The sequence below is a fragment of the Bos grunniens genome, chromosome 3, assembly GCF_055505025.1.
Source record: "Bos grunniens cultivar Pamir isolate PY7600 chromosome 3, Bosgru_T2T1.0, whole genome shotgun sequence".
In the NCBI taxonomy this organism is placed as follows: domain Eukaryota; kingdom Metazoa; phylum Chordata; class Mammalia; order Artiodactyla; family Bovidae; genus Bos; species Bos grunniens.
The window spans coordinates 11,722,199-11,747,767 of NC_141167.1; the positions used below are offsets into that span (position 1 = coordinate 11,722,199).

A 25,569-nucleotide genomic window follows, 5' to 3' on the forward strand; every position below is an offset into this window, starting at 1 on the left:
AGGTTACAGTTCCCTAGCAGTGTGGTCTGGGTTAGAGACCCCTTCTTGCTGTTGTGCCTTGGGGGTAGGGTGGGTGTGAGAATCTGATGTCTGGTCTCTCAAGCTGCACCCACCATGAGGCCCCTCCTATTTCCTACTTGTGTACGAGTGGAGACAGCCTCCAGAGGCTTGGTCCCAATTCATATCTCTTTGTCAAATCACCCAGTGATTTCCTTCACCTCTTGGACAGATCCGCTTTGGACCCTCCTGCACCTAACCTAGGAGGTTGTAAATGCTCTTGCTCCTGCTCTCCCCCTAGTGGGATCAGGAAGGGGACATATTTCAGTGACCTGACTCCTAGCCCAGCCCAGCCGCATGGTAAAACTGACAGCTCATTCAAGCCTGTTTCCTGAAGGGGGAGGGGACTGCCCTGGGCGTAGGGGAGGAACTTGGGAGACCACAGAGTTCCCGGGCCCCTCACTGAAGAAGGCAGGGCATTCTCAGTCACCAAAGATGCTGCAAGTGCCCTGCTTGCTCCTTCTCTGGGATGTCTAATGTTTGGGGGGGTGGGGAACATGGAGCACTTTCACCCAGCCCCAAACTCAGAGATACCCACTCTAAATCTGATCAACTGCCAGGGCCTGGGATGCACCAAGGATCCTGATCAGTTAGGGGGCAAATGGAGAGGAATGCACTCCATCTGTCTCTTCCAACTGTATCAATCACAGGACATCAGTGCTCTCAGGACTTCCTGTGGACCCACCAAGTGTGTAGGAAGCCTCCTGGGGCTGGCCGGGAGAACTGACCATCAAGTTGCCTAACAACTAGCATCTTGCCAGGAAGTGCAGGTGCCTCCACCCTCCGTCCAGGGAAGGGTTCCTCAACCTCAGTACCATTGACCTTCTAGGCCTGATGACTCTGTTCAGGAGGTGCTCTGTGCATTGCAAGATGTTAAACAACATCCTGGTGTCTAAGTACTAGATGCCAGTAGCATCTCTAGTTGTGACAACCACAAATACCTCTAAACATTGCCAAATGTCCCCTGGGGTGGAAAACTGCCTCTGGTTGAGAACCACTGAGTAGGCTAATGCTATACACTGACTCTTTGCAGGGCACTCCTCAAAGTCAATCCTAGACCATTAGACACAATGGAAGATTTCCAGTTCCAAAGCATTGCTCACCCTTCTCCTTCTGAAGAACCTTCGACAGCTCCCCAGTATCTACATTATGTAGTTCATGTTGCCAACTGGCATTCAAACCTTTCCTTATAGGGCATCCCTGGCCTATCTCTTTATCTTCAGTTACTGTTTCCCCCTCTACTATTCTTGAGCTCCAGGTAATGAAGGTATCTCACAATTCCCACCTATATATGTCTTTGTTCCTACTGTACTCTCAAGATTGTGGGTACAGAACCCAGATGGCTCTCCTATATTGGGTTCTGTTCATGAATTCTTGGTCTAATCACTGCCTGGCTCAGTGTGGGCCTGGTAAGCTCTAAAAGATGCAGGCCCAGAGGTCTCTGACCTCACAAAGGACTCTACCTGGACTCTATCACCCACATGGTCCCCTCACCCTGCAGATAGGATGACTGACAACAAAGATGGGGCTCTGCTCCTCATCCTAATCTGCTTTTACTTCTGAATGCCCACCATCATACTTATTTATTAAGCACTTCCTATGTGCCAGGCTCAGTGCTAAGCATTTCATCCATGTTGCATTATCTAACCTTTACAGCAAACCCATGATAGCTCATGGTATTATTATTTTCCTAATTTTTTAGGTGAGCAAAGTGGATTTCAGAAAAGTTAAGACAGTAGCTTCAGGTTACCAGTTCTAGTTGTAGATCTTCTAGCATCATCCTTTTCTAATGATTTTGGACTGGGGAAGGCCCTCCTTGGCCCTGGAAGCGGGTTCAGGCCTTCAGCGACTCACTCCTCCCAGGACTGTTTGCTCCCAGGTTGCCTGAGACCCAGACCCTTTTGTTCCCAACCTTCTCCCCTTAAATGACTGCGTTCTGGGCATTCACAGGTTTAGTCCACTGGTAGAGTTAGCCTGCCAATGCAGGGGACATGGGTTCAGTCCCTGGTCTGGGAGGATTCTACATGCCGTGGGGCTGTTAAGTCCATGTACCACAACTCCTGAGCCCCCACTCTAAAGTCCAAGCTCCAAATCAAGAGACGGCACTGCAGTGAGAAGCCCACGCACTGCAATGAAGAGTAGTCCCCACCCACAGCAACCAAGACCCAGTGCAGCCAAAAATAAAATCAAAATAAAAAATAAATGACTGCTTTCTGGAGTTGCTCAAAGGAAGAAGACACTGGTAGGAAAGGGGAGCAGGAGGACAACAGGTCACTGGGCATCATCTCTGGGCGATGAAGAACTAGACAACTGACCTTCTGGAGGTCAGGACAAAGGGCAGGGATGGGGTGCGCAGGGCCCAGCTGCGCCTGCTCCTTCCGCCCCGTCAGTCCCTGCAGCAGCAGCATCGATCCACCTTCCCAGCAAGCTCCCCCCTCTCTGCCCAGGCTGGGCCTGACTTGGATTGAGGCCCACCTCAGCTGGCACTAACAAGGGGATTGGGGGATCTACTTCCCTGGGCTGGGAAGCAGAACTACTTGGGGGAGGCGGGTCAGAAGGAACTCACTCCCTCCTTGGACAGAACACAGGGGAGAAAATCCTTCCCGGGTACATGAGGGGGGTCATCCGATGAGTCTAGGGGAGGTGTAGGGCCAGGACCACCCAGTTCGGAGCCGGGAGAGACCCGGAGCAGATTAGAGACCTGAGTAAGGCGGTGGTGCAGGCCTGTAATTACTCCCGGAGGAGCAGGGAAGACACAGCCCCAACCGTAGGATGATGCAGGAAGGGCCGCAGCAAGGCTCCCAGGCCGGGTCTCTCCCCACCCCAGCCATCACCAGGGGAGAGAGAGCATAGCCCTTTTAGGGGTCTCCTTGTAACCCTCCAAGGCTCCCGACGTCCCTCGGGCGGATTTTGAGGTGGGTTTGGGAAAGACTGCTTATCTGAAGCTGCCGCCAAGGCCCTAGAGCCGGAGCTCGCAGGGTCCAGGGTGGGACTGGGGGCTCCCATCCCCGCTCCCCCCCGCTCCCCCCAGTCCTAGCGGCGCGTGAGTCACCCGAGCGCTCCCTACATAGTCGCCTCGCGCTGCGGCGCGTACCAACGCGCGGCCGCAGGGGGAGGCAGCTCGACGGGCGTCCTCCGGGAGCCGTAGCGTCCCCTCCGCCGCGGCTGCAGGAGAGGCGTCCCCCGGCTCCAGGCCCCGGGCCCCAGGGCGGGGGCGCGGCGGGCGGGGCAGGAGCGCGGTCCCCGGGCGCTGCGGGGGTGGCCCTCCCCGCGTCGCACTTGGTACGCGCCAGCCGCGAGGCCAGGCCCAGCCCGGGCGGTACAATAGGGTTGGGCAGTGGCCGCGACTGGGCCGGCGCCGGGCAGGCAGAAGGATCGAGGCCGGAGCCGACAGACACTGGGCGGCCGGCTACTGCGAGCCCGTAGGCTACCAGCCGAGCCAGGCTCGACCTTCGCCAGAGCTCCCCCAGCCTTCGAATCGTTGCCCGCCGGGCCGGGCCGGGCGTGATGCGCCGCGGGACCCCTATCCTGGCCGCTGGCCGCCGCCGCCGTCGCCGCTGAGACCCCCAAGACACCCCCCCACCCCCAGTGACGCCGCAGCTATGGAGAGCGGCTCACGTTCGGAGCCGGGTACGGGCGCAGCCCCAGGTATGCCAGAGGCGAGATGAGAGAAGGGGATGGGGGGCCTCGGAAAGGGCGAGGATGAAGCCGGCCCGCGCGGCGGGGACCCCTCCCCCGCCGCGCCCTCTGACCACTTGGAAGTTTAAAAATAAAGGCTGCAGCGGCGTCGGCGGCTCTGGGCCACCGGCGCATCTTCTGACAGCTGCCCCTCCCCCACCCCGGGCGCCGGGACGTCCTGGGCGTCGGGATCCCCGGGGGCCCCAATGTAGAGTTGATGGTGACCCCTCCGCCCCAACCCAGTGTCACCTCGGCTGCCCGGCCCCTACCGTCCTCCCCGATCCACCCCAGGCCTCATCTACTGAGCTGGGGCGTCTGTCCCCCTCCCATTCCTGGTGGGCACATGTGACCTCAGCCTGGACGTGTGTGTCGGGGGTTCAGATTCTCAGGCCTGAAGCCTTGCATACCGAAGCCTAGGCCCTGGCGCCCCCCGCCTCCCCACGCCCAGGCCCTGGCCCAGACCTCGCCCCCACCCCATCCCTCCAGCTGCCGCGCAAAGGGCCTGTAGCTGCTGCCCGCCGGCCAGGAGGGGAGGGAGGGGAGGGGGCGGTCTCTTAGCGGCGGCTGCCAAGTAACCCGCCGGATAAAGGCAGGGGGAGGGGGAGGCAGCATTGTTTGGGCAGAGGGCGGGAGCTGGGGAGTGGGCCGATTCCCCTGCAGCCTGGCCTACTCTGGAGCCCACCCAGTCCGATCTGGGGAGAAAGGGGACAGAAGTATATATCTCAGAGCCTGAGTGTTTCCCAGAGAATGGGGTGAAGGCTTGAGGCCGGCACTCCAGGGACCTGCCACATCATTCCTCAGCCTGAGGCTTCTGATACCAACCCCCCCACCCTTACACACACACACACACACACACACACACACACACACTCCCTCCCTCCCTCCCTCCCTCCCTCCCTCTTTCTCTCTTCAGGCCCCTGACCATCAAAGCTCTCTCCCCCCTCACTCCACCAACCACCACAGTGCCCAGGACTTCTGCAAATCCCATTCGGATCTGGGAGCAGCTGATGAGGGGGTGGGGACAGGTTTCTGGTTGGGCCTGGGGTTGGAGGGAGGGATTTCTCTTTCTCTTTCTTCCTGGAAAGGGAGGGAGGAGCATGATTACTGAGGACCCAAGCTCTCTTCACTGACTCAGGGGGGAGGTGGCCCCAACCCCACACCTCCATAGAGTCCTAGAGCCTAATCCCCGTCACCTCCCTGCCCCCTGGGGCGTGGGCCCAGGATGAAACCATGTCTGTGGGTGCAGAGCGCCCAGGACAAGGTGGAGCCGCTTGGTTGTGGGTGGGCTCCACCCCATGCCCTCATGGGTGTTTGGAGGGGACCCTGTGGGTGTGGGAGCTGGAGGATGCAGGGGGAGGCCAGTAGACCCGTGTGGTTCAGGAGGTCTGTAGGCTGCGCCGGAACAATGGCACTTCGGTCTGTCTTGGCTCTGCTGAGCCTGAGAGGGAACACCCAGGGAGGCCTCTCCTGTGTCCATTCCATCCACTTCCTGGCCCTCTGCAGCTGAGGGTCTCTGGCACCAGTGTGTACATCAGGGCCTGAGTGGTGGTGATTACTGGGCCAGAGATGAGGGCTGGAGTGAGTGGCTGGTTTATAAGCAGGGCACTTGAATGGGATATCTGGATTGAATGTGAGGGCATGGGTGGGATGCTTGGCTGTGCTGGGGGAACCTGACTGGGTCCTGCACACCAAGTCCTGGATTGGGAAGGCTTCTACACACAGGGACGACCTAGATGGAGTTACATGAGAACTGGGGTCAGGATGGTGGCTGGTCTGTACCAGTTTCAGTTAAAGGTGACAAGGGCCCTGTGAGTCAGGAGCCTTCAGGGAGTAAAGGTGATGCCCACTTCCTGTGCCCTGTGAAAGTCTTAGGCATGGGTCTGAGACACTGAATACATATGATGTGCTCCCTGCCCTCTCTGAGCTCCCTTTGCACACTGAGCATTAACAGGAGGCAGCATGGAGTAGGGGACAGGTGTGGCCTGTAGCAAGTGACCTACCCTCTCCAGACAGAGTTCATACCCCCGGAAAATGGAGGTAGTGCTATCAGCCTTGTGGGGTTAACATTAGAGGTTAGAGACGATGTACCTAAAGGAAGCTGGCACATGGATGCCTGCAATACAGTGTTATTACCATTACTGTGGTTATGCTCATCGGAAGTGGTGCCAGCAGGGAGGTACGAAATATGGGGAAAGTAGGGGCAGGAGTCGGGATTTAGTTTGCTTGAGAGTATAGACTCTGGAATCAGTTTAAGTCTCCCTTTCATAACTTACTACTGTATGACTTATGTAAGTTGCCGAAGTCTTAAATTTTCCCATCTGTAAAAGGATAATAATTCTGGAAATGATCTCATAGAGACATTGGGATCATTAAATTAGAGAAATACATAAGACATTTAGGAGAGGCCCTGGCAAATAGTTAATGCTCAGTAAACGCTATTCATTTTTGTTGTTATTATTTTTAATTCCTTTGGAGGCCTGAGGAGGAGATGGGATTAATTATAACTTCAAGAGGTAAATGTAGGCCAGAGAGCAAGGTGGAGATGAGTTCTAGACAGACATGAGACAGGGTGTATCGGGAACAGAGGGCCCCATACTTGAAGTGGGGCATTTGGAAATAGGAGAGAGACCCGGGGGGTGGGTGCAGGCATCCAGCGCACCTATATTGATGCCTGCTGTGTGCCAGCTCAGTCCTGGCTGTACAGATGACAGGACAGGGAAGTGAATCCCAGTCACCACCCTCCGGGAACTCCCGGTGATGCAGTGGTTGGTGGAATCTGCTTGTGGAAGACTTCACAGAGGAGGTGTTTGAGGTGGACCTGAACTAATGAGAAAAAGATGGGCCGCCTCTGCACCTCTCCACATATAGCAGCCAGCCTGGCTGGCAGCTCCCACTGATAGCTTCTGTCCCTCCTGGGGCGCGTGGGCCCAGTAATGAGGCCTTAATGAGCCCCTAATATGCAGTCACGCATATGCAAATAAGGAAGAAGGGGCACCAGGCCAGTTCACTCCCCCTCCTCCAGGGATGGGCATCAGCTGGTGGCAGAGCTGAGGGAGTGGGGAAGGAGCTGAAAGCAGGGTCCAGCCTGGGGTGGCGGCACTTGAGAGCCATCAGGGCAGTTCTCAGGCCTGACCAAGGTTGGGAGTTTGGCCACAAGCAGCTGGGAACCATGTCCTTGGGTCCCCACTGGGCCTTGGGGCCAGTGAAGCAGCCAGAAAGCCAGGCTCAGATAATGCAGCTTTGTTGGCGGTGGCAGCTCTGCCTGGCACTCCGGGGCACAGCCTTCAGTGTCTCCTCCATCACCTCTCAGCTGCAGCTTTTCCCCCACAAGGGAAGCAGAGAGGGTGGCGGCCACTAGAGAACCTGGTGCATGCGTGCTCAGTCGCTCAGTCGTGTCTGACTCTTTGTGACCCCAAGGGCTGTAGCCTGCCAGGCTCCCTGTCCGTGGAATTTTCCAGGTAAGAATACTGGAGTGGGTTGCCATTTCCTGCTCCTTACCAATGACAAGAGGAAATAGACCCCCTGGTGATCCTACTGATCTCCTACTCTTATTTATCAAGGACCTTCTGTGTGCCAGGCATAGTGCTTAGCATGTCCAGTGCATTGTCTCATTTGATTCTCAAAACTATCCGGTATGGACTAGTATTATCCTCATTTTATTTTTTCAAATTTTCTTTTTTATTTTTGGCTGCACTATGCGGCATGTTGGATCTCAGTTCCCCAAACAGGAATTGAACCTGTAGCCCCGGACCCCCTGCAGTGGAAGCACCGAGTCTTAACCACCGGACCACCAGGGAAGTCCCATATCCTCATTTTATAGATGAGGCTCAGAGAAGGAAGTAACTTGCTTCAAGTCACACAGCTAGGTGCTGGCAGAGGAAGGATTTGAACCCAGGTCCATCCAACTGTGAAGCCGGTACACCAAACCTCTATGCTGAATTAATCATGGCCAAGCCAGCTGGTGATAGAGTCCGACTTCACTTTCCTTGCAGTGATTGGTCTTCTCTGGGCATCGTGGTCTTAGGAACCCTGTAATCTTTTCTCTGGGAGGCAGAAGTAGAACAGCAGGGCCCTGCATCCCCTATCCATCCTGCCAGGTTGTAATCTGAGCAAATCAGACCAGAAGGAGGCCCTGGACTCAGGCAGTGGTGACAGTTCAGCCAGCGGGCCATCCTCAGGCCTTGGCTTAAGGCCGGGCCTCTGCCCTCAGCTCCTAGGCCCCAGCGTGGGCAGCCCTGCTGGGGCTGAGGGAGGGCCGGGCTGCGGGATGGGGTCATTTCCTGCCGCCTAAAATAACAGGAAGTGGGTGCTCCTGATTGGAGGCTGGGAACAATGGCCGCCAACCGGGCCAGAGAGCTCCTCAGATCTGCAGTCTCCGACGGGATCCCAGCCTTATCACCCACAGAGGCAGCGAAGGGCCTGTGGCCCAGGGTCTGAGGAGTGCTGGTGCAGGTTGCCCCGCTGCTGGTTCCCTCCCTCTCAGAGCTGGCTCAGCTCTGTCCCAGCCAGGAGTGGTGCTGCCCCCTAAGGGTCCCCTCTGTCCCAGCCTCACCATCAGAGGTCTCCTAGGGTTTATCCTTCCTGCCCACCCCCATCCTCCCAGCCCCCTGCTCTCTCTAGGAGAGGAAACCCAGGAGGCCGCCCCCTTTGGGTCACAGAGTGAAGGTACAGACTTTCAGCCTGATTCGAGTTCCAAACCCAGCTTTGCTACTCAGCAGCTGTGTGACTTAATCTCTCTGAATCTATTCCCTCATTTGTCAAATAGGGTAATAATATCAACCCCGTAGGATGGTGGTGAGGGTGAAAAGGACTGAAGTGTTAAGGGATTTACCTGACGCAGCATTAGCTGTTGCTACTGTTAACTGGGCTTTCCCTGGACCCAGGTAGGAGTGCCTAGAGGGGCAGGGCCGAAGTGAGCGGATGACACACGCTATCTGAGTGCTGTACGCATCTCTGAAGTTTCATTTGTGTCTCAAAGCGGGTGCTTGACTCCATGTGTGTCTGTGTGTGTGTGTGTGTAGGTTTCTGAATCCCAGCAGTAGGTCTGTTTTCCATATGAAACAGGAGAGAGAGAGAGAAAGGAACGTGTCTAATCTCCCATTGTGTGGACCTGTCCACACTGTCTGGTGTCTCCCGCTGTCTCTCTGCAATGTGTATTCTCTGTCTGTGTGAGTGTGTGTCTTTGCCCCTCCGGCAGCCTCCCTGTCTTCATTTGTCTGCTCTAGTGCGGCCACCTAAGGAGCTGCTGCGGGAGCCAGAAGGGCTCTGGCTCGAGGTGCTGACCTCTGCTGTCTGGGCACCCCCTCCCCTGGGCACACCCTTGCTCTGCCTCCTGGACGAGGGCCATTCGCCCCCACCCCTGCTCAGGTGCCCCAGTTCTTGACTCCTGGTGGCCAGCCTGGGCAGGAGCCTACCTTCCCTGCATTCCTGCCCTCTGAGCTCAGTGCCTGCCTGCCCCACCTGCACCCTTCATCTTCAGGGGGGAAACCCACTGAATCACTTCCTTCTTTGGGGAATAGGCAGGAGCCTTGGGGAGGGGTTATGTGACACCCACCAGAAACAGTGTGACATAAGGGTTTTGTCATCAGACAGCCTTGGGCCCAGTCCTACTTCTGACACTGACGTGAGCAGTCACTTAACCTGTCTGAGTAAGTGTTCTTACCTGGGGAACGGGCCTTCCATAGCACTTTCCCTTGGGGGCTATAATAAGAACTTGAGGAGATAAGGGTGAGTGCCTGGTTTACTGTAGGGCTTCAGCAAATTAGTTTTGTTTCCCTTCCTGGACTTAGGAGCTGGCTGGGCACACACAGAACTCTGATATGGTAGAGACATTTAGGGTTAGAGAGGCTAGATGTTGGAACAGCTAGGGGTTTTACTGTTTTATCCATCCATCCACCCATCCATCCATCCATCCATCCATCTATTCTTCCATCCATCCATCCAACCATGCATGTGTTCATTAAGCAGACACAGAATTCCTTCTCTGCCCAGGCAGATCCTGTATAAGGCTCTAGGCTGCAAAAAGGATTCTCTCCACTAGCCCTCACAGGGACAGCAGGCAGACTAAAAGGGCAGACTGAGTTATGGGTATTGTGAGAGGAGTTTTGGCCCAGGAGCAGTTGTTGGGGTGGGAGGAGGGAGGGATGAGAGGCAAGGACTGCCAGCACCCAGATGGTGGGGATAGGGAGTAAGCACCCTGAGACATGTGACCAGCCCTCCGAGAGACTTGGCCTGATCTCTCTGCAGTCCCTCTTGGGTTTTTGGAGAAAACTAGACTAACTGATCCTGCAACCAGCTCCTGCACCTTTGCCTTGCCAACACTCTTTGTGCCAAGAAATGAATGCAAACTATCTGTCGCTTATCTAGTTCTTAACAAATACTTCTGGTCCATATCAATATCGCAAAATAAAACCTCACAATTTGACACAGACCAAAATAAAGTGAGGTGGCTGAAGGATCGTATTTGATGATTGAAAATGGGAATAATCAGATATTGATTTAACCATGCCTAGATAATTAACCAAGGAATTCATTTGGCTTAACATAACTTGTTCCAAATAACACAGTCCTGATGACATTTCATCAGGGTTGGCATAATTCTCAGAAAAGTATTTGTATTCAGGGTCTGTAGTCCGCCAGGTCAGAAGAAAAGTTCCAAATGTGCCATTTGCCTCCTGAGAGGTTTTTCCTGTTGAATTGCTGGAATACACACTCATTATTACTTTTATTAACTTCTCCCTGAGTACCTTAGTCCAGGAAGCTGCCCAGATTGAGATGGAATTGTATTGCCTCCCTTCAAGTGTTTATCCCTTTGCAATACATGGCCACACGGATCTGCTCACTATTAGGGTGAAAATCTCCTTCTCTGTGCGTGTGCTTAGGCGACGGTGGCTTCCTAGTACAGCGATTTATTCTTATATAGCAGCATTTCGTGACTGTCTCCACGTACTGGGCACTGTGGTAGCTGCTGTGGCAAGCTACAGTGGCAAGCAGAGCAGATGCAACCCAGCCCTTAGGGGGAGGACAATAACAAAAAAACCAAACAAGGAAGTTTAAAATTGTAACAGTCACAGTGCTCCAAACAAGAGGCATGAAGCCATGACTTCATATAATGAAGGAATTTATCCTGTTCAGAGAAGCCCAGGAAAGCTTCCCCAAGGAAATGATGCCTCAGCAAAGATCCGAAGGATGAATGAAAGTTAAGTAAGAAAAGAGGGGGAAGAGCTTGTGCAAAGGCCCTGGGGCAGAGGGAGTGTCAAGGCTACCAGAATTAAAAGGTCAGTGTGGCTGGAGTATAGACAGCAAGTAGGGAGCAGAGAGGGGGCCTCAAGAGGTGTGGGAGAGGGAGGCAGGGACTTCAGACTGTGTTGGACTTGCATCCTGGGCTCAAGAATCTTGGTTTCTCTTCAGAACGATGAGAAGTTATTGGAGAGCCTCACGTGGGGAAGAGAACCATGACCAGATTTGCATTTGAAAACAATTACTTTGGCTGCTCAGTAAAGAGCAGAGCTGGAAAGGGTGCGGGTAGGATGATGACGGAAGTTTGCAGTCATCCAGGGAAGAGAGGTGCTGATGGTATCTGCCAGGGAGGCGTTCATTGATATATTCATTCAACAAATAGCTGGGGAGCCAACTCCGTGCCAAGCTCTGTTGCTGTTAGAGACAGAACAGCTAAACAAAATATAAACGAATATGTGTGCCCTCATGGAGATTACCTTCTGGGGGTGGGAGACAGTGTTAAAGTGGTGCTAATGCTTACCGAGAATAACAGAGTTGGAACAAAAAAGAATAACGATTGAAGGACTTCCTGGTGGTCCAGTAGCTGAGACTCTGCGCTCTCAATGCAGGGGGTCAGGGTTTGATCCCTGGTCGGAGAACAAGATCCTACATGCCACAACGAAGACCTGATGCAGCCAAATAAAATATATATAAAATAAAATTTAAAAATATATGATATATACATATATATATATATGGAAACGGGAATGGCTGGGTTGCGGTTGACTGAGATAGGGAAAACTGGAGGAGGAGCAGGGATTTGGAGAGAAAGATCAGGAGTTCAGTTTGGGATGTTAAATTTGAGGCATCAGTAAGACATCCAGGGGTGTCAGGTAGGGAGTTGCATGTCGGGGGGAGAAAATTTTTGAAAAAAAAGAATTCAGTTGGAAAGGGGAGGGAAACTTCCCCTACCTACAGTTTGTAGTTTTAGAGGGGACAGGGAAGGCTTGGCCGAGAAGTGACGGTCAGGTAAAGACCTGAAGGAGGTGAGGGAGTAAGACACGCAGGATCTGGGGGCAGAGAATTCTGGCAGAGGAAACAGTGAGCGCAGAGCCCCGAGGCAGGAGCGTGCCTGGCACAAACAAGGAACAGTGGCCCGGAAGAGACAGAGCAGGGGGAGATGGGGAGGAGAGGAGGCCCAGAGGTAATGGGCCGCAGAGCACGGAGCCTGAAGGGCCTTGAAGGCCATCGTTTGCCTTTGGTTTTCCTCCCTTGAAGTGTGGGGCGTCTTTGGAGGATCTTGTCAGATCTCCAACCAGGAACTGAACCCGGGCCATGGCAGTCAAAGCCTGGAATTCCAACTACTAGGCCACCAGGGAACTCTCAATCTGACTCTTTTTTAAAATTTTTATTTATTTATTTTAACTGGAGGCTAATTACAATATTGTGGTGGTTTTTGCCATACACTGACATGAATCAGCCATGGGTATACATGTGTCCCCCGCCGCCCCATCCAAAACCCCCCTCCCCCGACTGATTCTTGAACAGAATCATTCTGCTGCTTTGGTGAGAAAAGACCCAAGGGGAACAAAGGATGGCAGCGGGGAGTCTTTCATGTGAGATGATAGAAGATGATAGAAATGGACCAAGATGACAGAAATGGAGCTAGAAGTGACTGGATTCAGAATATACTGGGCATGTGGAGCCAAAAAGATTTACTGAGGCATTAGATGTGAGGTGTGAGACAAGAAAAGATCCTAAAATGGCTCTGAAGATTTTGGGCCTGAGAAACTGGAAGGACTGGGTTGCCATTGACTGAGATAGGGAAAACTGGAGGAGCAGGGTCTGGCAAGGAAAGATCAGGAGCTGAGTTTGGGATGTTAAATTTGGGGCCTCAGGAAGACACCCAGGGGTGTCAGGTGGGGAGTTGCATGAGCGAAACCAGTACTCAAGGGAGAGGTCTGGGCTGGAGATACAAATTTGGTTGTCATCAGCAGAGCGGTGGTATTTAAAGCCATGAGTCTGGATGAGGTCATCAAGGGAGTATGTGTCGACTGATGAGAGTCGAGGTCTTCACTGGGCCCTGGGGCGCTCCGGTGCTAAAAGGTTCGGGAGTTTACGAGGGACTGGCAAGCCCGAGAAGTCACAGCCAGCCAGGGGAAGGAAAACCGGGCGAGTGTGTTGTCTTCGGGGCCAACTGAAGGAAGAGCACCCAGGGCTCACCCGTGTCTTGTGGCTGAGAGGCCAGTGGGGTGAGGCCCAGGAAGTGGCTGCCGACTCGGCAGTGTGGGTGCCACTGGAGACCTTGAGAGGAGCAGTGGCGTGGAGCAGTGGGGGTGAAGGCCTGCCCCAGGGGGCTCTTGTGGCAGAGATGGGGAGAAGCAGGCCAATTCTTCCGGGGGTGCTGTTTGCTGAGCCCCTGCCAGGCTCAGCATCACCAGAGGTGATGTGCCTACTCACCATAGGTCCCAACACCATGGGCCCCACCTTGAGAAAACCGGAGTTCAGACCTGCCTGACTGAAGCCGGACACCTTGTGCCCCGCCGCACCTGAGCGCCAGATGCAGGCCCTTCCAGGCCTCATCCCTGCACTTCCTCCCAGACTCCCCGTCACGTGGCAGGTCTAGTCAGAAGCTAGCTGGAGAGACTCACTGTCTTGCCTGGTGGGTGTGATCCGCCTCGGTGCAGACAAACACCTCCCTACCAGTTTTCCTTGCAACACCTGTAGCGGGCACAGGTGCCAGGAGAATGGCAATAAACAAGCCTCACCCTCAGCCTTCGAGCTTTGTGCTTACGTACCTAGGCCCTTTGGCCCCAGATAGTCCTGGGTTCGAATTCTGCCTCTGCCACGTACTAGTTCTATGACCCTGAATGAATCATTTAGTGGGGTAAGCTCTGATGGTCTCTTCTGTTCAACGAGGGTAAGACTCTCTCTCTCTCAGAGTTCATATGGAGATGCAGGATGGGGCTACCAAGGGCCCGGCTCAGCTCTCGGCATGTAGGAAGCATTCACTAAAAGGCGGCCACTAGCTTTCTTGCCCACCGGGACTGGGGAGGGGTTTTCAGGTGGCTGGGAAGTGGACTAGCAGTGGCCGGGCGGTCTTTTGGAGCTGATGTGGGGAGGGGCTGGCAGAGTGGGAGGGACAACTGGGGAGACAGGGCCTTGGCTGGGGCTCTTTTGCCTGGAACCCAGGAATCTAGAAGGGCAGGAATGAGGGGAAAATAGTGTGAGTCTCAGATGGTGTCATTGTGTAACATGTGTTGCCTCACACCGCCTTGTGCAGAGGCCGGAGGGTGTGGGGGTTAGAGCAAGGGCACCGGGGACCGACGCTGGGCTCAGGTCCCGACTCCTTCACTTCCCAGCTGAGTGGCCTCAGACTTCACTTACTTTCTTTTCGCTTCACTCTCCACCTCTATCTCAAAGAAATATTTACCTTGCCTCCTTTAGAAGTATTGTCATAAGGATTCAAACTAGTGTGTGTAAAATACTCTCTCCATAGGAAGCTCTCAAGAAATATATACATGTTAGTGGTTATTGTTGTTACTAATGCTCATCACAGGCCTACTTTCTGCATTTCACAGAAGAGGAGCTAGGGCACAAAGAGGGCCTGTAACTAGTCCAAGGTCACACAGTCAGCGGGGAGGCCAAGTCCAAGGTCACACAGTCAGTGGGGAGGCCAGATAGTTAAATAGCCTGCCTTCGTCAGAGCCCACTGGACACCCGTCTCCCTGAAAAGGGTCCCCGGAGTTCCAAAGTCAGCTCCTTAGGAGTGTCCTCTCCCTGTTCACACATTGTCACCCACAGGGAGGGGGAATGTATCACCTCCTGAGTGGACCACTGTTCCTAGAGCAGAAGGCCCTGTGTGATGGAGGCACCTGGTGAGAGCAAAAAATGCTTCTTTCGATTGACCTTTCCATGAGCTGTGGTCCTGATCCCTAAGCCCAGGCAGCGGGTGTGTTCCCCGTCTGTCCCCTCAAGTTCCTTAGACAGCAGCAGTCGATGGCACCAGGGCTCAACGTGCAGAGGCTGCTCTTTGGCAGCTTCATAAGACAAACAGGAAGAGAGAGGGAAGTGTTGTGTCCTGGCACGTGAATTATTCCAGGCACTTCACTGACATCCCTACCAGCTTGGGCTTTTATAGTCCCCATTTTACAGATATGAAAGCTGAGGCTTAGAGAGGTTGAGTGGCTTGCCCTAAGTTACCAAGGCCCTCTCTTCCTGTCTTGGAGTGGTGAAGTCAGAATTGGGCCCTCAGCCGGCTGACCCCTAAGCCCATCTTTCAGTTGCTCACATGTGTGTGCATGGACATGTATACATCAAATCATGTGGCTTCCTTACTTGGCACTTCGGTGTCTTTTACAGACACCCTGAAATATTAATGTCTAACAAGAAGAAATCTGTGGGTGGTTGGGAAAGAAAACAAATGACGAAATGGATGTAGCCAGTTGCCTACCCTGTTGGGGATCCCACCTGGGCATCCCACTGTGCCCATGCGTATGTCTTTCCTTCCGGCTGGTCCCAGGCACCTCCTGAGCACTGGGCATTGGGATGGGTCCTGTGAGCCCAAGGGAAAGCAGAAAGGTGAGGGAGGCAGACGTGGAAACCAACCTTTACCATTTGGTCCACTAATTACCCCCAACTTCTCAGTTTTACCGATACACCCGGCTCCCTCTGCCCCTTTGCAAATGCTCTTCTCTTTGCCAGAACCCTCTCTGCCTTGGTTTGCTAACTCCAGCTCATCCTAGACCTCAGCTTAGCTCTAACTTCTGCAGGAAGCCCCCTCGGTATAGGTTAGCCATCTCTGCTTTGTTACTCCAGACATAGTACTTATTCTCTACCGTAATTTCCTCGCTGTCTGTCTGTCTGCCCTGCCAGAGTGTGGGCTCCACAGAGGCAAGGACTGTGGCCATTTTCTCACTATTACATCATTAGTGTCTGGAACAGGGCCTGGCACATAGAAGGAACTTGATAAACACATACGAATAAATGAATATCAACTGGACAAGGGAAGGAGCTACATGTTGAACTGACAGTAACAAATGTTCTGTCTCACTTTCTCTCCTGTCTTGTGTTTTACTTCCAGCTATGGCAGCCAGGACCCCTCCAGAGCCAAGACCCTCCCCAGAAGGTGACCCCTCCCCACCGCCGCCACCACCACCGACGTCAACCCTGGTGCCCGACACTCCCCCAGACACGCCTCCCGCCATGAAGAACACCACTAGCCCCAAGCAGCTTCCACTGGAACCAGAGAGCCCCTCGGAGCTGGTAGGGCCCAGGCCAGCCCCCCAGCAAGAAGAGTCCCCTTCCTCTGAAGTGAAGACCAGGGGACCCACCCCACCAGCCACGGGCCCACGGGATGCCAGGCCTCCTCGAAGGAGCAGCCAGCCATCCCCGCCAGCAGCACCCGCCTCTGACAGCCCTCCCACCAAGCAAGGTATGAGTGATGTCCCTCATCCCGGGCCCAGTCCCAGCCCTGGGTGAAGACCCCAGAGGGAGTCTCCTGGGCTCCGGAGGAGATGGAAAAGGCGTGGGCATGCAGCCTGGGGGCAGGGCCCTGAGGCTGACTCCCCTTTGAGAGGAACCTCTTGACCTAAGTCTCTCCTTATTCCTTTTGTTAAGATGTAAAGAAGGCAGGAGAGAGACACAAGCTGGCAAAGGAACGGCGGGAAGAGCGGGCCAAGTACCTGGGTAAGTGTGTGACAGCTCCCCTTCAGCCTCACCCCCATGGACATCCTGTTAGTAGCACTAACCCTTTGGGAATCTCTGTTGTGTACACTGTGCTAAGAGCAGTTCGCTTATCTCACTTAACCCTGTACCCATTTTGAGGATGGGGAGACAGAAGCTCGGAAAGAGGCAGTCCTTTGCCTAAGCCACGCAGCTAGGTGGAGTAGCTGAGACTCAGACCCAGAAGCCTCATCTCACCCCATGCTCTTAATCACAATATGTCAGCAGGCCCCGAAGTTAGACAGGGACCTGGCCCTAAAGAGCTCACTTCTTCTCGGGTGCCCAGAGACCACGACGCTGGTGGAGGGGAAATAGGCCTCCTGCCCGGGAAGCCCTCATTCTGAGGCCCCAGCCCACCTTCAGCATGCCCTTCAACTTGAGTGGGGGTAGTCTCAGAACACAGGCATCTCCCCAGTAGGCAGGCAGTGGGGAAGACCCACCCCGGGCCAGAAGAACAGGCAAGGCCACTCAGAGCAGACACTTGGGGGCCCAGGCGCTACCAGATGTTCACACCCTCGGGGCTCCTTCCCCAACCCCCTGCAGCTGCCAAGAAGGCAGTGTGGCTGGAGAAGGAGGAGAAGGCCAAGGCACTGCGGGAGAAGCAGCTCCAGGAGCGCCGGCGGCGGCTAGAGGAACAGCGGCTCAAAGCCGAGCAGCGCCGGGCAGCCCTGGAGGAGCGGCAGCGGCAGAAGCTGGAGAAGAACAAGGTGCGTTTGTGCTGGGTTCTGGCCGGGCACGCGTGGCTCTATGCGCACACATCTGCATGTGGGCTCAGTGTGAACACACAGCCCTGTGTTCACACGTGCATTCGGGTCCCGTGGGTCCCACATCTCAGCATCTGTGCAGGCGTGTTTGGTTCCGTACGTGCCAGGATAGGCGCCTGTAGCCGTGTGTTGTCATTACATGTATGTGTGCGTGCCCCAGATGGGTGTGTGTAGGTGTGCAGAGATGTGTCTGTGTGAGTGCGCCAAGTGAACTCCTAGTGAGGAGAAGCCTGGCTTGAGCACTATGAAGAAACGAAGGGAAAGGTGGCCTGGCTGTGGTCCAGTCCTCAGGCTGAACGCAAACCCACCTCCAGGGTCAGAACCCTCAGAGCCAGCGGCCCCCCTGGGAGACCCAGGCAGGGAGAGTCCCACCCGGTCCTCAAAGAAACAGCTCATAGGCTCAGGAAATGAGTCAAGAACAATGAAAAGCTCCCCAAGAACAAGTTGAAAGGGATCTGTTGCAAACTGTCTTTAGTCACAGCGAGGGCTCAGTAGCCTTGGTTACCCGCCATGAGTCAGGGAAACCTTCTAGGGGTGGGGGAGGCCTTGTCCCGGAAGAGAGCCTTTCTCCCAGGTAGGAGGAAAGCTTCTGAGCCCAGACCTCTCCCCCCACCCCGGCCCCCGCCCCACCAGGAGCGCTATGAGGCAGCCATCCAGCGGTCAGTGAAGAAGACGTGGGCTGAAATCCGGCAGCAGCGCTGGTCCTGGGCAGGGGCCCTGCACCACGGCTCCCCAGGACGTAAGACCAGTGAGTGGGCCGGAGGGGTTGCAGGGTGGGAGGGGAGGCCGGGGCCTGAGAAGTGGGGGAAGGGAGCAGCTTCCGTGCACGGAGCTGGCAGCTCCCCGCAGCAGGTATGCCTCGCTTTTGTGTGCCTTGTGTCTTCTGGAATGATCTGTAAACCCAAGTCTGTAGAACCAAGTCCTGTCCCAGGACTTACACTATTGAGTCAGAGGTGGGTGCTCTTCATTCGGTTTGCTCTTTTTAGATTAGCCTTCTTTGCTCCTGTCAATTACTATTAGTTGATTGATACAGAAAAGAGCACTTTAATACCCTGCAGACACTGGATATTTAAAGAAAACTATCACCCTGATGTCCCTGTCGTGGAAGGTAGATTTTTGTCTCTGAGTTTTCTTTATGTAGGGCCATCATGCATTTTGGTCTGACATTTTGCTGGCATGTATGTGCTGCTGTGTTTGGGTGTCTTTAGGTAACGGCAAGATTCGGTATTCCTCGTGCATCTTTTGGTGTATGTGTTCATGGATCTGTGCGTTGCGAGTCTTAGTGCGTGTTTGCCTTGATGTGTGAGTGGCCTTGTGTACCTCGCTGTGGATTCCCAAGTCAGACAGAATTGGGTCCGGATTCCCAGCCCTGGCCTTTGTGCTGTGACCTCTGACTTCCTGCTCTCTCACTTTCTTTATCTGTAAAATGGGGATAACAGTACTACTTGCCTCCGAGGTTGTAGGTAGATGTTTGGGAGGATCAAGTGTGGTAACATGTGTGTGGTGCCCAGCACAGTGCCCGGTATGTGGTAAGCACCCAGCAAGTGCTGCAGATACGATTAAGTTGCTGTGATGTGTTGTGCCTGTCTGCATCTGGGTCTGGGCCTGTTTCTGCGGCTGTGTTTGTTTCTGTCTGTGCATGTGTGCACTATCGTGTGCATGCAGAAGTACCTGTCACTCTATATGCCCATGCGCGCATGTCTTTGTCTTTGTGTGTCCCTATGACTATGTGAATCTGTGTGAGCGCCTTTGACTGTGGGTCCTTCTGTTCAGGAGCATCTGTATTTGCTGCAGGACCATGGGTCTTGTAGCCAGAGTGCCTTGGCTGGGCAGTGTCAGCGAGTGCCAGTGCTGGTGGTTGTGGGGGAGGGCTTGCAGCGCCCAGCCCTAGGGAATGACTTCCTGGCCAGGAAGGCTGTAGTGTCTCCAGTTTTATTCCATCTCCTTCCTCTGTTCCTTTTCCGTCGGCTCCCCCAATCCAGGTTGTCTCTGGTCACCTACCCACCCCCCCCATCCCCTCCAGAGCCAAGTCTGCCTCCTCCCCCCTTCCTAGCCTGCCCACTCCTCCCTCTCCCACCCTGCCCGCGGAGCATCCTGCATGGAAGGCCTCAGTGCCCCCCTGGCTCCCGTCCGGCCCGGCCCTAATGCCGTGTCTTTTCCCCTCCAGGTGGGAGCAGGTGCTCCGTGTCGGCAGTAAACCTGCCCAAACACGTGGACTCTATAATCAACAAGCGGCTCTCAAAGTCCTCTGCCACGCTCTGGAACTCCCCCAGTAGAAGTAAGAGAAGGCCCAGCCCTCCTTCCTCCAGAGCTCCTTGTAGTCCCCTCCTTGTAGCCTCTTCCAGAGCTCAGCAAAAACCTCAGGTCCCAGGAGCCCTCACACACCCCAGGTCTCCATCCCCACTCGACCCTGCTTGGGGTTGTGCACCCCTCGGGGGAGCCGGCATTTGGATCTGGGTCCTGAGAACAGAGGTGCTTCCCACAGGGGAGGAGAACAGAGGGCAGTGACCCAGCAGGCAGAGCCTGGCTAGAGTCTCGAGAGCAGGTGGGGATGAGAGTGGGGGTGGAGGGTGGGAATGGGCCGGCAGCCTTATCTCCAACCACAGCCAGCTGGCCTAGGCCAGCCTCAGGCAGGTGGCCTTGCCCGGGAGTACCCGACGAGCCTGGGTGCTGTGTGTGCAGGAGCCCTCTTATTCTGCCTCCACCCTGGAGGGCCCACGCAACCCTGCCCTCTCTGCCTTCAGAGCCCCAGCCATGGCCTTGGCTGGATCCAAACTCGTGGCCAACCAGGGTAGCGCAGCCCCTGCGTTCCCACCATGCCCTGATGTCACATGTGAAGGGGCCATGGTAGGAGTTATTTATAAGTTTCTCCAGCTTTTATTTGGTTGCTCTGTTGCCCAGCAACGAAATCAGCTGCTGTTACCAACCCCACCTGACTGAAGCTTAAAAATAACCCAGCAGCTGAGGGGACAGAGCACGGTGGCCCGGGGCAGCCAGGCCCCCTAGCAGCCTCTCCCTGGCATGGGATACACAAAAGCTGGGCCTCTTCTCAGTCAGAGAAGCACAAGGGCCCTCACTGTCCCAAATCCCGTGGGGGGTGGAGTGGGGGGGGTTGCGGGTGATGCCTCCCTAGGCCAGCACTCTGAGGGCAGGAGGAGCAGAGCCCTACAATGGGACATAGAAGTTGGCAACTGGGTACCCCACCAACCTTGGCTGTCTCCTCTCTATAATCATAGTTCAGTGCCCTTTCACCTGGGGAGAGAGGTAGGAGGGACCTCTCTAGCCCTGCATGGGAAGTGTCTTGTTGCCTGGGTCTGCAGTGGGGGTCAGACCCAAGGGCGGACAAGTGTAACCCCCATGATAGGGGGAGAGTCTGAGACTCCTTGGGCTCTGCCTGGGGATGGTACCTGGCCGTCTCCAGATGCCTCTGCTTGCCCACTCTAGCCCTGCAGTAACCTGCTTCTCCCGGCATTCTCCCCCTAGATCGCAGCCTGCAGCTAAGTCCGTGGGAGAGCAGCATCGTGGACCGTCTGATGACGCCTACCCTCTCCTTCCTGGCACGGAGTCGCAGTGCAGTCACACTGCCCCGAAACGGCCGGGACCAGGGTAGGGGCCGCGGCCCAGGGAGAGCCCCCTCGAGGGGCGGGGCAGGGGCCAGCCACGCCAGTGGACCGCGCCCCGACCGCAGTCATCCCTCCGCAGCAGTGCCCCTGTGCCCGCGCTCAGCCTCCGCCAGCCCGCTGACGCCATGCAGTGCCCCCCGAAGCGGGCACCGCTGCGCCCCCGCCGGGGAGCGCGGGGATCGCCGCAAGGCCAGCGCCGGGGGCAGCCCCGCCCCGGCCCGCCTCCGGCCCGAGGCCTCGCCGGTGAGTGGCTGGCGGCGCAGGTGGGGACCCGGCTTCTGTGCTGGGGAGCTCGGGCGCCTCTGACCTCTGCTTCCCCTCTCCCTGCTCTCCTTAACCCTCCTCCCCAGGTGCAGAAAAAGGAGAAGAAGGACAAGGAGCGGGAAAACGAGAAGGAGAAGAGTGCCCTGGCCCGGGAGCGCAGCCTCAAGAAGCGCCAGTCGCTGCCTGCTTCTCTGCGCCCGCGCCTCTCCGCTAGCAACGCGGAGCACAGGTGGGCCCAACATTGGGGCAGGGCCTGCTACGGCCAGGCCAGCTAGCCGGCCATTCATTCATAAATATGTGTCATGCATATTTGCCAGCCATTCATTCATAAATATGTGTTGCTCTAGAGGAACAATCTGTAGCCCTAGTGGGCTACAGTCCATGGGGTCCCAAGAGTCCCAAACGACTTAGCGACTAAACAACAACCCACCTCTAGAAAGAAAGCTCCTTGAGAGCAGGATTTTTTAAATTTTTGGAGTGTTTTGATCACTGAAGTAACCCTTGCATCTAGAACCAGTGCCTGGTAAGCACTCAAGAAACACGTGCTGGACGAATGAATGGTCTTGTCAGGTACTGTGTTCGGGGTGCCCAGCACACTTCCCTGAGCCAAACCAGGCCTCATTCTTGCTCTTAGTAATCTTACTGGCTCTTGGGGAAACAAACAGGAGTCAAAGAATCACAAATGAGCATGTAATTACAAACTGGGATATCTACACTAAATTATGTTTGTGTGAGAGCATATAAGGGGGGTGCTGACCAAACCTGGGAGGACACTTCCCTAGCGAAGTGACATGCTCAAAGTGTGTGTGTGTGTGTGTGGACACTCTGTGCCCTTGAGGTCTAACTCTTCTTTTTCCTCTCAGTCCCAAATCCAAGGGCCGGCCATCCTCTCCCTCCACAACCTCGCACAGGCCTGCCTCCCCCTGCCTCAGCCCAGGGCCAGGTCATGCTCTGCCCCCAAAACCACCATCCCCCCGAGGCACCACTGCATCACCCAAGGGGCGAGTCCGGAGGAAGGACGAGGCAAAGGAGAGCCCCAGTGTGGCGGGGCCCGAGGACAAGACCCAGAGCAAGGGCAAGGCCAGTGATGAGAGGGAGCCTGCAGCCCCAGCCTCACCGGCCCCCTCGCCTGTGCCCTCACCCACCCCAGCCCAGCCCCCGAAAGAGCAGCCCACAGAGATCCCTGCCGGTGGGCAGGGAGAGAAGAGGCCAAAAGGTGGGCAGGGCAGAGAAGCCAGCTTTGCCTGTGAGTGGGAGGTGGTCAGAGGTGCGGGCTGCCAGAGACGCCTGGGGGAATGGATGTTGGGAAGAGACCAGGACCTCAGTGCTCTGAGTCGCTGGCAGAAGCAGGGTGGGTGGGCCGCCGGGGTTGCCCTGACGTCCAGCAAGCACAGGGGTATGGGGGTGGGGGAGAGGGGAGGTGATGGAGGGGCCTGTGCTGGTCGGTGCATGCTGACTCCTGGTCCCGATCCCGCTCCAGAGACAGCTGTCCTGACCTCACCCCCAGCCCCTGCTCCCCCGGTGACCCCTAGCAAACCCATGGCTGGCACCACGGACCGAGAAGAGGCCACTCGGCTCCTGGCTGAGAAGCGGCGCCAGGCCCGGGAGCAGCGGGAGCGCGAGGAACAGGAGCGGAGGCTGCAGGCCGAAAGAGACAAGTGAGCACGCCCTCGGGGACCGAGGAGGCCTTTACAGGGGCTGGAGAAGAAGCCGGGCGTAAGCCTGAGTCTCCTGTGTTCCCCAGGCGAATGCGAGAGGAGCAGCTGGCTCGGGAGGCCGAGGCCCGGGCGGAGCGGGAAGCCGAGGCCCGGAGACGCGAGGAGCAGGAGGCTCGGGAGAAGGCGCAGGCCGAGCAGGAGGAGCAGGAGCGGCTGCAGAAGCAGGTGCCCCCGAGGGCCGGGGCGCGGGCGCCTCCTGGTGGCGGGTCGGGGCCGGCTGGAAGGGACCGCCGGAGGCCGGCCGCCTAAAGCTCCTGGGGGTCTTTGGCAGAAAGAGGAGGCCGAAGCTCGGTCCCGAGAAGAAGCAGAGCGGCAGCGTCTGGAGCGGGAAAAGCACTTCCAGCGGGAGGAGCAGGAGCGGCAAGAGCGTAGAAAGGTATTGCGAGCGGCTGGCCGAGTCGTGAGCGGGGCCAGCTCTCCCGGCTCGGTCCGCACTTCTTTAGAGGGGCTAGTGGGGCTGGGAGGGGGCGCTGCCTTGGGTTGCAGAGGGTTCGGTCGAGACGGAGTTGGGGGGAGATCAGCTTCCTGGCCTGGAAAGAACTGGTGTGAGCTAGAAGGGCCCCCGAGACTCCAGGACCAGGGCTAGCTGGTGGGAGGTCGAGGATTAGGGCCGGGCTTGGGCCTAACCGGAGTGGGGCTTCTTTCCCAACAGCGCTTGGAGGAGATTATGAAGAGGACTCGGAAGTCAGAAGCTGCTGAAACCAAGGTCAGGATGTCCCCAAGAGTGGTGTTGGGAGTGGAGGTCCGGTGAGGAAGGAAGGGATCCAGGGTGGAGGAGCGAGGCTGTCCAGGATCTGGGCGGAGGGGAGAGAAGAATTCAGCGGCGTGCAGTCGGGTGGGGCCAGGGATCCCCTGGAGCCTGACTGCTCTTCCTCTTCAAAGCAGAAGCAGGACAGAAAGGAGGCGACGGCCAACAATTCCAGCCCAGGTAAAGGCCTGTTCCCCTCCTCTCCAGCCCCAGCCCCAGCCTTCGATCCTCTCCCCGACCCCTAACTGATGGCCATTCCTTCCCAGGGATAGACCCTGCGAAAGCTGTGGAGGCTCGGCCTGCCGGGCTGCAGAAGGAGGAGCTGGCCCCCCAGGAGCCTCAGTGGAGGTACCAGCTCCCAAGCGCAGGACCCAGGAGCAGGGAGGCAGGGTCAGGCTGGAAACCATAGGGCGCCCGGGCTGTCCCGCGATGGGAGTGGCCTGAGCATTGGCCTCTGCATCCACAGCCTGCCAAACAAGGAGTCGTCTGGGTCCCTGGTGAATGGGCTGCAGCCTCTGCCAGCGCACCAGGAGAACGGCTTCTCCCCTAAGGGACCCTCCGGGGACAAGAGTCTGGGCCGGACGCCAGAGGCTCTCCTGCCCTTCGCAGAGGCAGAAGCCTTTCTCAAGAAAGCTGTGGTGCAGCCCCCTCAGGTCACAGGTAGGGATCCCTTTCTCCCGGACCCGCAGCTCTAGCTCCCAGCAGCCTTCCCCAGCCTCTTCCGCCCAGCCCTTTCTTCTCCCAGATCCATCAGAGGCCCTCTGGAGCTCTACCGAGAAGACCCCACCCCCTCACCCCCTGCGCTTCGTTCTGGGCTTGGAGCCTGATTTGCCCTGACTGTTTTCCCTCCTGCTTTTTTCCCCAGAAGTCCTTTAAGGGGTTGCCTCGGATCCAGGCACAGCTATGAGGGCTCCTCTGCATCATCTACCAGCGTGTCTGGAAGAGAAGGAGACAGAACAAAGCCGGAAGTGGCCTGGGCCCCTGGGGGTTGGGTCCTCTCTGTTATTTTTAATCTGCACCTTATAGACTGATGTCTCTTTGGCTGGAGCCAGACCCTGCCCCTCAGTGCATTCGTGTGCTCACACGCGCGGACACCCCCCATACACACACATACACTCACAGCCTCTCTGGCTTCCTCCCGTGGGGAAGAGCCACCTGTAGTATTTGCCTTGGTTTGGTGGGGTACAGTGGATGTGAATACTGTAAATAGCTGTGCTCAGACCCCTCAGCGTGGAGGGGGTGGGTGCAGGAGGCAGACCCTCCCAAGACTCCCTGGGGAGAGCTTCCTCCCTCTATTTAACTGTAACTGAGGGGGAACTGTAACTGAGGTCTGGGGATGGGGGGCACCTTGGGCCACAGGATATTGGTTGCTTTAGGGGTACCCGTGCCCCCTGCCCTCGCCTGGAATCAGTGTTACTGCATCGATCAAATTTCTCCAGAAATAAAGTGAGAATAATTCTGCCAGTCCCGTCTGTCCTTAGGGCTGGCAGTGGGGTTGGGAGCAGGTGTCCTCCTGAGTTCTAAGAAGAACTTGAGGACCCGGTGGCCTGCGGATATCCAGCCCTACCTGGTAACCAGTCCCAGACTTCTTCTGGCGGTCTTCATTCATTCATTTAACAAAAATGGTTACATCTACTCTATATTAGGCAAGGAGCTCTATGCCAGGGATGCAAGGAGGAAGAAAAGACATGGGTCTCTGTTCTCTTGGAGTTGACAGTCTAGCAGTGAGCATCAGAGACGCAGGAGCCCTCTCAACATCCATTTCCACTGCCCCT

At 56.1% G+C, this 25,569-nt stretch overlaps 1 protein-coding gene across 23 annotated transcripts; it reads left to right on the top strand.

Moving 5' to 3' along the window:
- The first annotated feature begins 3,406 nt into the window (after positions 1–3,406).
- MAP7D1 (MAP7 domain containing 1) lies at positions 3,407–25,258 on the top strand. 23 transcript variants are annotated; one of them, XM_086379454.1, is made up of 18 exons: positions 3,407–3,705; positions 16,037–16,387; positions 16,573–16,641; positions 17,221–17,384; positions 18,075–18,189; positions 19,609–19,719; positions 20,925–21,047; positions 21,144–21,307; positions 21,415–21,557; positions 22,192–22,544; positions 22,809–22,986; positions 23,073–23,211; positions 23,318–23,422; positions 23,699–23,752; positions 23,929–23,974; positions 24,061–24,142; positions 24,261–24,454; positions 24,660–25,258. In XM_086379454.1, the coding sequence occupies exons 1-18, from the start codon at positions 3,660–3,662 to the stop codon at positions 24,668–24,670; spliced, it is 2,448 nt and encodes an 815-aa protein (XP_086235580.1). In that variant the 5' UTR covers positions 3,407–3,659; the 3' UTR covers positions 24,671–25,258. The 23 variants fall into 23 exon arrangements, with proteins under 23 accessions (XP_086235580.1, XP_086235590.1, XP_086235601.1 ...); XM_086379464.1 differs by having other exon boundaries at positions 23,932–23,974; XM_086379475.1 differs by having other exon boundaries at positions 21,147–21,307.
- Positions 25,259–25,569: the final 311 nt, after the last annotated feature.

What these genes read in the sequence shown, in the direction of transcription:
- MAP7D1 (XM_086379415.1), top strand. Translation starts at nt 3,660, where the DNA reads ATGGAGAGCGGCTCACGTTCGGAGCCGGGTACGGGCGCAGCCCCAG. An exon ending in CAGCCCTCCCACCAAGCAAG is followed by an intron (nt 16,388 to 16,572) that starts GTATGAGTGATG and finishes CCTTTTGTTAAG; the next exon opens with ATGTAAAGAAGGCAGGAGAG. An exon ending in AGCGGCAAGAGCGTAGAAAG is followed by an intron (nt 23,423 to 23,698) that starts GTATTGCGAGCG and finishes CTTTCCCAACAG; the next exon opens with CGCTTGGAGGAGATTATGAA.